Raw genomic sequence first — 10,889 nt, 5'->3', positions numbered from 1 at the left:
TCTCTCTGCCAGTGATGGGAGCACCATCGTCTCAGACACAAAACCAATTTTCAGCTTTATGGCTTGGGTTGGCTTTTTTTTTTCTATTGGAAGCGAGCCGGTCATGCCATGAAGTAGTTTTTAGCTCTTGTGTCACCCTAAGTTAGTGAAGACTTTATATTCCTGTCCCAGACACTAGGGGAAAAGAAAGGGGAAGAAGGGAAGGGGGAGGGGTAAAGATGGAACGGGATGGAAACAAACAAAAAGCAGGAATGAAAGATGGCCCACGAGGGGAGTAATATTGCCTAGCCCTCGATAAAAGAAAGGTGTTTTTAGGGACTGTTAAGAAAGTCCCATCACGGTACGGCTACGTGTGAACTCCAAACTGAAGGGGGGTTCTATGAAGTATCAGATACAGCATATGCCCCACGAATACAGGTTGCTTTGAATTTAAGTACTGATCGGTCATAAAATGCGCCCAGTTTCAGTTCCGGAGGCTTCGTGGCCATTTTAATCTGTCCTTTTTCAGTTTGAGAAGGGACTCCTTTCCGTAATCATGAAACTATCATTCTGAATCACTCCTTGAAAGCATTCTCTGCAGTGAAAGAAAAACATTCCTTATAAGTGGACTATTCTTGCAAGAAGCTGACTCCTTTATATCATCAGCACAGTGCAAAGGCTTTGAGAAGCAATTTGTGCCAGCCGTCAGGAGATGCTCAGAGCCAGACGCTGACCGCCCTTGAGGGGGAACCACACTTACCACCTGACCATGTTACAGACACGTCTTTCTATGAAGCAAACGCTTGCCTCTTGCTTTCCCACACCGGTCTGTATGTCACCAGTCGGCCATGCTAGCGTGTGGTCCCAAGCTGTCATGCATATTTGTGCGTGGGGAATCAAAAATTCCTAAGGCCGAGTTTCCACGAATAAGAACTATGTTGTTCATCCCGTGGGCTGCCTGGAGAGGACGGAGGGAAACGGTAGGGCCGAGGTATTTGGGTTCCTCCCGTTACTTCATTCGGGTACTTTAAGCCAGCCATTGCCAGTGGTGAGAAGAGGCAACTGTGATGCTTTCTCCTTATGTTTACGAGTATAAAATTCTTTAATTAGTTTCTTAAGAATGATTAGTTGCTTAAGAATGAGCACAAAGTATATGCAAATATATTGGAACACGCCTCAGTAGAAACGGAGCACAGGGGACCAAGGCCAGATTGTCATCATTCGGGGGAGAAATCTGGAATGACTACCCTCAGGAAATGTGTTCCACTACGCAAGTGTCAAAACACTCCACCCTCGCGAGAAGTGTCCCCTTACTGCCATCTGAGGGCACCAAGTAAACATGGTGGGTATGGAGAGAGCGGGGAGAAAGCTGCTTCAATTAATCTCTGCATACAAAGTGAATGGTAAAAAGTCTCTGAAGACTAATCTGACAAAGATGTAAGGAACGAAAACTCGGAAAGATCCGTATAAGAAACCTTGATATCTAACATAGCCTTTTTACCTTGGTAACCGTGTAAGCAAAGGGTACTTTGAATATTATTCATTTAAGCGCAAATACTTCAGAACTGACTTCTGAGATGAATGAAGAAACCCTTAAAACTCAGTAACACATCACATTCATCAACGTGAAAGGTTTTGTATTTACATAGGCAGATAGTCTGTGGAAAACGTATCTAAAGGAAGCCCTTAATGTCCTGTATGTCATTGTTGTTATTAGGTGAAATAATAAAAATCTGGTTCCTCTTGCAATTATCGAAAATGCTATAGTAAAATTTCTCCCGGTCAGTGCTAATGGAAGAATAAAAGCATCCAACTGCCATTAGAACTGATGCCAGAGTAGTTCAAGTAACATTGTGTGATGTAGACATTAAAGTCAGGCTGTCTTTGTGCAGAGCCATTAAACTCACTGATAAATGCAGGGCCAACAATTGATTTGACTTTCTCCTCTCTAATTTGTTCGGCTCTCTGACTAAACAGACTTAATCAACCAAGCATCTCAGAATCATACACAACATAGCAAAGGTATCATCAGCCCACATTTAATCCTTCCCATTAAAAAAAAAAAATCAGCAAATATGGCCAATTTAGGAAACGCATAATAATAACTGGAATATAAATCTATTAAAATGCTAAAAAAAAAAAAGCCAACTCTTCAATCTCCAGGAACGTGAATGAAAGTAGCCCTTGGCACAAAAAAAGCAACTATGATTCCTTGCCTATGGGTGGACAAGGTTACGATCCAGGCTTCCTGCATTGGTCCTGATTTCCCATCAACCTACTGAGGCCATTTAATTAATTGCCTGCATCCTTCATTTTGACTGGCGTGGGTGGAATTCTTAAAGATATAGAGGTTTGGGGTTTTTTTTAATGGAAAACATACGGGAAAACAAGAAAAAAAAGAGAAAATATTTTACATCTTGCATAACTGGTTAATTGCCAGGCAAGAGAAAATGAAGGTAAACTTTGCTGACACTTTCCTTTACTTATAAAAGAAGACACAGCATCGTGGTGGAATTGGAGAAAGGAGTCCCAGAACTGTGAAAGCAAAAATAGTTTGTCCCAGTGCTTATAAAAGAGATTTATCAATAGATTGCCTTTACTGTTACAATATTCTCATCAGTACTTCAGGTACACTTAACTTTCCTGTACAGTTGAACAAATGAGCAAACAGAACTTTTGTCATGGATTCACACAGAGGAGACTACAACCCTCACAAGCAAATGCACGAGAAGAAAATCAAGATCCTTTGTTTTACGGCTAGGAATGAAATTTACGTTTATATTCGCTGGGGGGGGGGGGGGAATGAATGCAGCTGGAGTCTAACCAGCACTATCGGGGTGAAATCAAATTTCTTTCTCAAGACAGAATGTGTAAAATATTTCCAAGTGTGCAGTAGATGCCTTTGTGTGTTAGTTTGTGCACAGTTGAGTGCATCAGCACGTGTGCGTGCGAGTGGCTTTATGAATTCCTGGTGGTGGGTTCAGAGTGCTTAAGGCTATGTCTGATTATAGGACCTCATCTAGAGAAGGAAATTAAATATTAAAACAGTACTTTGAAATGACATTAAGGATCTGACACAATGCAATAAAAGCCAGTAATCTGACTAATAAAGAAATTCAACAAATCTCTACCACCTCTTCCAATTGAATCACTGCAAATTTAAAATGGGAACAATCTGCTTTATGCTACTGGCTCAAACTTGTTTTCCTTTGATGTCTGTTTATTTTGTTCCTTTCGCACTGTTGAAATAGGTTTCCATATACTTAGCTTGCCTCTTTCTTTCCTTTATGAAACAGGACACAAGCTTTAAAAACATGTACCATCAGTTCATTACTTAGGCAATCTCTCTGGAAGCTGGGAGCTATATAGCTCATATAGTGTATGAATGTTATGCCGTTCACACGCATGTAGTTTTGCCTGAGAATATCTAGTCGTCCTGACACCATGAATCAACTCCTAGTAGGAGCTCTGGTCTTTTGATTACACACACTGAAGAGCATTTCACAGAGGATATTACATAATCATTAGAGGCTAATAGCGTTCTAGGAGCTGCTTCAGTTAATCACTCAAAGTATCCAGGCATATGGTAACCTGTTCTGAAATAATTGTTTCATCTAAAATAACAGGAAACATACATATAAGGAAGCCACTTTTCAAAAAAAAAAAAATCTTGGCATAGAATGTTTATGATACATATGCTTGCCAGTGTCATATTCTGAACATACCTGTCCCAATCACAAGTCCATAAAGCAAAAGTCAACTAACATGAAAAACTGTGTTTTTCTCTTGTTTTTTCTTTATATGTTCCTCATTTGGGACTCCCTATATTGTAGAATGGTGGAATCCAAAATTTTTATAACCAAGGTAAAAATCTCTGGTAAATAGTCTCTTACCCAAGACAAGACAGAACCATTCCTCTGGGAGGTCAACACAATAGACTTTTCTTTTTTTTCTTTCTTTTTTTTTTTTTTTTTTTTTTTTTTTTTTTTTTTTTACCCCTGCATTGAGAGCCAGAGAACCCATATAAAACAAAAACAGAATTGCTTTAGGTTACAGTACATAAAAGAACATCAATAGTTCAGGGACAGTTATCATAACTAGTTATAAAACCAGATTTTAAATTCGAGGTTACTGATAGATTATAAAATGTTAACAGCTGGATAAACTGTAAAATATGCATTACGTACACATGAAAAGGTTACAGTTTATAAATGCTAAAATACTGTGTCTCTTGGCATTTTAGTGAAATCTTTCCCTGATCCTAATTTCTTCACTGGGTGGGAAAGAAAAAGGAGAAAGAAAGAAAGGAAGGAAGGAAGGAAGGAAGGAAGGAAGGAAGGAAGAAAGAAAAAGAAAGAAAGAAAGAAAGAAAGAAAGAAAGAAAGAAAGAAAGAAAGAAAGAAAGAAAGAAATCCTGCTCTGTTGAGCTTTTTACTTCTCCCCAAACAAATGATCTAAACCAAGCAAACCAAACTGCTCCTTTATGGTCCTGGTGGTAGATAGTGACCTATTTGCATACCCAGCAACTGAAATTGGGCAAATTTTCTGCCAATCACTGATCCCCTCTGCTCATCAGGTGAAGACCAGACTCTTTCAGCTTTGGGGTGTTTCCCACACAGTGGTACGGCAAAGGGTCTTTTTTTTCTTTTCTTTTCTCTCTCTCTCTCTCTCTCTCTCTCTCTCTTTTTTTCCTGGAAAGAAAAAGGAAAAGAAGGAAGGAAGGAAGGAAGGTGTCTTGGGAGAGGAGGGGCTCCTCTGGGGTTGGCAGTGGTTCCTCCAGGCCCTCTTTGCACCCTGCCTGGCACGGCCGAGTATCACGGCATGACGCTTACTTAGGTTTGTTTGGTTAAGTCCTGTTTTCTGCAAAGGCAAGTAAAGGTGACTTCCAAGTGTTGAGCGCATCAAAGCAAAAAAAGGAAAAGCAAAGATTTTTTGTTTTTAAAGGTAAAAAAATTAAAAGTGCTTGAAAATAATTCTCAGGAAACTTATCTTGAGAGGAGAATCCCATGTGTAGCACCCCCTCCACGCTGTATCCTGCTGCCCCTGCTGGCCGCACAGGGACCTCCTGGGTCTAGGCTCTGGAGCAGGGACGGTCCTAAGAGCCTCCGTTTAGGGGGAAGCAAAACTTATTTCAGTGGTTCCCAGGGAAAGTTGTATTCCTTGACGTGTGGTCCATGCACGTCGGCCTCGGAGACCTCACAACTTTTTGGCAGTGTCGTGGCACGCCGCTGCCCGGATGGTGGTCCCAGCCAAGCCCCTGTTGCTGACCCTGCGGACCAGCACTTTGGAAACCGGGATTTTTGTTCTGGGCATCTCACTCCTGACCGGTTGCTGGTGCGCTACGGGATGGCTGGACGGGAGGTTCGCGAGGTGCTTGATGCTGATGGGGATTTTAGAGTCCTTCAGCAGGCTGCCTGGTGTGCGCAGCGGGCAGGTGATGGTGACCGGGGACACGGGCTTTAGCCGGGACAAGCAGGCCGTCTCCTCGCTGGCGGGGACGACGGCCGGGCCCGCATCCGGATCGGAGTAGAGGTCGTAGAGCGCGTCCCCGCTGTAGCTATCCCGGGGGATGGCCGCCTTCCTGCCGCCGCCGCCGCCGCCGCCGGCGCTGTCCTCCTCCGGGCCCGGAGTGGTGGAATCCCAGTAGCCCTCGTCGCTGTTGGGGACGCCCTCCTGCTGCTCCTTCTCCGGGGGTTTGGGCTCCTCCTTGGGATGGAGCTCCATGGGAACCCGGTTGAGCCTCCGGTGCTTGCCCAACGGCACGTCCTTGGCCCCTTCTGCGCACCTGGCGTCTTTGGGGGTCTCCGGCCCCACCTGGGCGTCCAGGGCCGCCGCCGCCGCCGCCGCCGCCGCCGCCGTGGCCGCTGCCTCCTGGGGCCCTCGTCCCTGGTCCTCGGTCTGCGACAGCATGTCCCAGAACTCCTGGAGATAGGTGTCGTCCAGCTCGTCCGGGCTCGCCATCTCCTCCCCGCCGCCCTGGTAGGCCACCACGCCGGGGTTCTTTTTAGACAGGACTGGCTTGCCAGGCCCGGGGGCATGCTTGTCGCAGCTGGGACCCGCCTCGTCCTCCGGGTCTGCAATAATATCTCCGCAGCCTGTAAGAGAGTCAAAGCTTTTCAGTGAAGTCACGTCAGAAAACATCAAACAAATACGATCGGCCGCCGGGTCTGAGGGCGGATCGACAGAGGAAGGGTCGGGGGCGGCCGCCGCCCGGCCGCCGCACTCCGCGTCGAGCAGGGGGACGGGCGGTGCCGGAGCGTCACCTGTCCTGCAGGCATCCTCGGCCGTGTGCGCCTCCTCCCCCGCGCCCGGCTCCGGGGGTGCCCGGGGCTCCTCGGCGCGCCGGTGCCCCGCGGCGTCCTCTCCCCGGGCGCCCTCGGCCCGAGGCGCGGCGGGGCCGGGGGCCCGTCGGCGGTCCGGCGCGGGGGCGCGAGCGGCGGGGGCCGGCCCCGGCTGCCCCCCTCCGGGCTCACCTGCTGCTGGCTCTGGCGGCGCGTCCCCGCGCGGCTGCTCCGGCTGGCGCGCGGGCGCGGGCGCGGGCGTCTCCTCCTTGACGCACTCCAGGCTGGCGGTGAGCGAGCCCGGCAGGACCAGGCCGCCCGGCGCCCCCGCGCGCTCGCCCTTGGCCTCCGCCTTGGCCCGCTTGTCCTTCCTGGGCCAGCGCATGCTGCTGAAGAGCCCCTTGAGCCCCCTCTTTTGTTTGCCGCCGGCCCTGCTCGCGTCCGCGGGCTCGCCCCGGCCGCTGTCCGGCCGCCCGTTCTTCCTCAGCAGGGAGAAGAAGCTGTGCGACTTGGCCACGGCGCTGGGGGCCGCGGAGCCCCCGCCGGGGCCCGCCGCCCTGGGGGCGCCCCCCGCCGCCGCCGCCGCCGCCGCCGCCGCCGCCGCCGCGCCCGGCCGACCCCCGCCGCCCCCGCCGCCGCCGCCGCCGCGCGGCTCCTCCTTCTTGCCGCTCTCCAGCACCAGCACCTCGGCCAGGCCGTCGTGGGTCCGGCTCCTCGCCATCCCCGTCGGACCCGAGCCTTTCGCGTCCCCTTTGTTTTTGACCCCGAAAATGCTGGGCATCGCGCCGCCCGATTTCCTCTTCCTGAACAACTTGAACGCGGCCTTGTTGATCCTGCCCGACGGCTGCTCGGCGGCCGGCGTCTCGGCGGCACAGTCGCAGTGCGAGTCCATGTCTGCCGCGAGGGTCCCGGCCGCGGCCGCCGCCTTCCTCCTGCAGCCCCCCGCGGACGCGCGGTCGCCGCCGCCGCCGCCGCCGCCGCCGCCGCGCCCGCTCGTCGCCATGGAAACCGAGCGGGCTAAGCCGCTTTCGTCAGCCGTGCGCTCGCGCCAGGCCCCTGTCATCGGGTTCTGCATCAACCTGAGCCGCTCGAGCCGCCGCCGCCGCGAGAGACGCACACATCAAAGACCCTCTCCCCTCCCGCCAGGGGCTTACATAACTCCCCAGCCCGCTTCGGATCCGGCGCGGCGCGTGTGTGCGGCGGGGGCAGGCGACGGGGCCCCGAGCCGGCTGCGCACCCGGGAGGCGTCATGGTGGCGCTCGGATCGCGGCCAATGTTGCCCGCCGCCCTCGCGGTCGTCCTCTAGAGATGCTCCTTCCGCAAGCCCGGTCGCGGATCCCGGAACGCCCCCGACACGGACAAAGAAACGCGAAAATTCGACCCAGCAAAATGGTTCCTCCTCTCCGCGCCTGTCCCGGGCCTCTTGAGTCTGTGTGTGTGTGTGCGTGTGTGTGTGTGTGTGTGTGTGTGTGTGTGTGTGTGTGTGTGCGCGTGTGTGTGTGTGTGTGCGCGCGCGTGTGTGTGTCTTGCCCCCAGCCTGTCGTGTCTGGCCCTACCGTTTGGGCCCCAGGCAGCAGCAGGCAGGCAGCGCGTCTGTTCGCCTCTGCGGCTCGCCCGCCGCTCGGCTCGGCACAAATCTGCAGGTGCAACAGTTCTGCAGGGTGGACGTGGACTGGTCCTTAGGGACAGCCATAGATTTTTATCTCAGACCCCAGCTCCTGGGGCTCGGGCCACGGGAGCCACTGCCTGGCCCGCACTGGGCCACTGCGGATGAGTGCAGAGTGGGACACCCTATTTGAGAATCTCGGGTCCACAGGTGGTCCTCGGAGGCCAGGGCCTGCCGCCTTCTTTTTCATTCCGCGGGACACGAGCTTTACTCCTGTCCCCCCACCCCGTCCCCTTCAACACCCCCAGGCCTTCCTGCAGCCCTCTCCCCCTTCCGGACGGGGAAGAGCCTGGCAGCATCCCTGAGGGCCCAAGAGTCTCTGCGGCTGCTCCAACCCACATGATCTGGGGAGAGGAAAACCTTGCCCCAGAGAACCGCCCAATCCGGGGATATTTTCTTCAGTCTGACTTGGAAGGTGACTGCTAATATTGTAACCTTCCCACCTAATTCCGTGATCCTGACTGGGGGGTTATTAGCAATAAAAAAAGAAATATGGAGAAGCATGTACACACACACACATAACATATACATTTAATATTATTTAAGAACGTGATAAATATGTAACAATACTTATATACCATTTATTTTATTCATAAATATTATTTAGGAATATGCAATGTTTACATCAATGTGAATAGCCATGTTTCCCCGAGTCATCTCGAGATTCACTTTTGTTGTTTTTTCTTGTTGTTGCTGTTAGAGACAGACAGGTGGGGTGGGGGGAGGAGAGCCCTCACACTGGCTGAGCAGGGGAGGAACACAGGGAGAAGGAGAAAGAGAGAGAATCCCCAGCAAGGCTCCACACCCAGCGCGGAGGCCAGCTTGGGGCTCTGTCCCACAACCCCGGGATCACGACCTGAGCCGAAATCAAGAGTCCGACTGAGCCATCCAGGTGCCCCTCGAGCATCCTTTTTTTTTAAATTATTTTTTTCAACGTTTAGTTATTTTTGGGACAGAGAGAGACAGAGCATGAGCGGGGGAGGGGCAGAGGGAGAGGGAGACACAGAATCGGAAACAGGCTCCAGGCTCTGAGCCATCAGCCCAGAGCCTGACGTGGGGCTCGAACTCCCGGACCGCGAGATCGTGACCTGGCTGAAGTCGGACGCTTAACCGACTGCGCCACCCAGGCGCCCCTCAAGCATCCTTTTTTATGAGCTTTGCATTTTACCCCGAAACTCCATTCTCTATGGGTTGGAGCCGCAGTTTTACTACTGACGTGTTGGCCATTGCAGCTCCTGTAGCACGGAACACAGTTGGTTTGAATTTAGGCCTTGGGGTTGTTCGTTGCACCCTTGCCCTTTTCTACTGATTTCGATCAAGAACGCTGTTTCGTAAAATTTAAAGAGCAGGGAGTTTGGATTCAGGAGAGGTTTTCATTCTCGCGTTTGAATCCAACCGGGTCTCTGCAATTCTTGGCACACGTCTCTCCTGGACAGGGTGTAACATTAAGACCCAGGTCTTTTGCCGGTTCTAACTGCCCACTTGCCATGAGGAATCAGGTTTCACATCACCGCAGGGAGGGAAGAGCTATGAAGTCTGTAAAGCGAAACGCAAGTGTTATTTCTCCACCAGCCTTTGGAAGGCGGTTGAAAACCTTTCTCAGTTCTCTTATACGCATCCCGAAATCGCTCTGACTGATGGGTTACGACGATGTACCTGTCCGTCCACAAGCGTTCATGGCAGGAATCTGGGAAAAGTGAAGCACTCTATACACACTCTCCCCTGCTCTCTCCCCAAGCCTGGCGCTGGGAGAAAGTGGACTGCTTATCTACTGCAGAGCTCTGATCTCCCAGGACTCCAATCTGAGTTTCATTAGCGTGACAATCCTTGGGTCCCCCTGGAAAAATGTGGCCAGGACTCTGGGATGTGTATCATTCCCTTTGAGACACAGAGACTCCAACAAAAACAAAGGGACAAAGCAGTCTTCAGTCCTTGGCCCAGAGGCAGAAGAAGGCACCACACTCAGAACCATCCAAAGGCCTCCAGCAAAGGGAGCTTTAGAAGTCAAGATGTGCATGGGGGTCTTCAAATGTCCTCTAACCTAAGGTCCTTGTTACAGGGACTGTCAAAAAGGAGAGCGTGGCCAGCCTGCAAGGACCTTACCAGAAGAACCAGACACTCGGGGAGAGCACCCCTTCCCGGGGCCCAAGAGCCAGCAAGGGAGGTGGATGGTTAAGAGTTCCAGGCAGCCTGCTGGAGGTCAGGCAGCCAAAGGTCATGGTTATGAACCATGGCAGGGGTTTACGCAACCTTAAATCGCTCTTCACAGTCAAGAGTGGGGGAAGCAAAATCTGCATCTGCACAAACTGGTGACTTTAGTCCCTGAAAGACAGATCATGACAGTGAAGATAAGTTTACCAGAAGCATCCCTGTAGGGGGTTATGTTTTCCTCTTTCATTGCTTCTCCCCAACTCCACCATTGTCCCCACCCCCACGCTGCCACTTGAAAGAGCAAACAGAAAATTCAAGGAGAAAGAAGCTGAGGAGAAATGTTTCAGAAAAAAAGCTGTTCCGGGGGCGCCTGGGTGGCTCAGTCGGTTAAGCGTCCGACTCCGGCTCGGGTCATGATCCCGTGGCTCGTGAGCTCGAGCCCCGCGCTGGGCTCTGTGCTGATGGCTCAGAGCCTGCTTGGGATTCTCCGTCTCCCGCGCTCTCTGCCCCTCCCCGGCTCGTGCTATCTCTGTCTCAGGATAAGTAAATAAACTTTAAAAAACATTTTAGAGGGTGACTCTGTGGCTTAGTCAGTTAAGCTTCTGACACGAGCTCAGGTCACGATCTCATGGTCCATGAGTTTAGAGCCCCTGTATGGGGCTCTGTGCTGACAGCTCAGATCGTGGATCCTGCTTCAGATTCTGGGTCTCCCTCTCTCTCTGCCCCTCCCCGACTTGCACTCTGTCTCTCTCTTTCTCAAAAATAAATAAACATTTAAAAATTGTTTTAATTAAAAAAAAGAAGAAAGGAAA

General features: G+C 51.3%; 1 protein-coding gene and 1 long non-coding RNA gene across 3 annotated transcripts; one reads left to right on the top strand and one right to left on the bottom strand.

Moving 5' to 3' along the window:
- Window positions 1–2,557: 2,557 nt before the first annotated feature.
- On the bottom strand, window positions 2,558–7,900 carry AMER2 (APC membrane recruitment protein 2). 2 transcript variants are annotated; one of them, XM_086715119.1, is made up of 2 exons: window positions 6,453–7,900; window positions 2,558–6,074 (listed from the first exon to the last, which is right to left on the bottom strand). In XM_086715119.1, exons 1-2 carry the CDS (start codon window positions 7,333–7,335, stop codon window positions 5,176–5,178), a joined length of 1,782 nt encoding a protein of 593 aa, XP_086571245.1. In that variant the 5' UTR covers window positions 7,336–7,900; the 3' UTR covers window positions 2,558–5,175. The 2 variants fall into 2 exon arrangements, with proteins under 2 accessions (XP_086571245.1, XP_086571241.1); XM_086715115.1 differs by having other exon boundaries at window positions 2,558–7,900.
- A 782-nt stretch (window positions 7,901–8,682) lies between these two features.
- LOC147584887 (uncharacterized) lies at window positions 8,683–10,641 on the top strand. Its single transcript, XR_015254101.1, has 2 exons — window positions 8,683–8,818; window positions 9,054–10,641. It is a non-coding gene; the product is annotated as an uncharacterized LOC147584887 (long non-coding RNA).
- The last annotated feature ends 248 nt before the right edge of the window (window positions 10,642–10,889 follow it).

Source organism: Puma concolor, chromosome A1 (assembly GCF_028749965.1).
Source record: "Puma concolor isolate L17-30 chromosome A1, mPumCon1.1.hap2, whole genome shotgun sequence".
NCBI lineage: Eukaryota > Metazoa > Chordata > Mammalia > Carnivora > Felidae > Puma > Puma concolor.
Note: the sequence above shows the minus strand (reverse complement) of the source record. Positions and strands in the feature narration are given on the sequence as shown.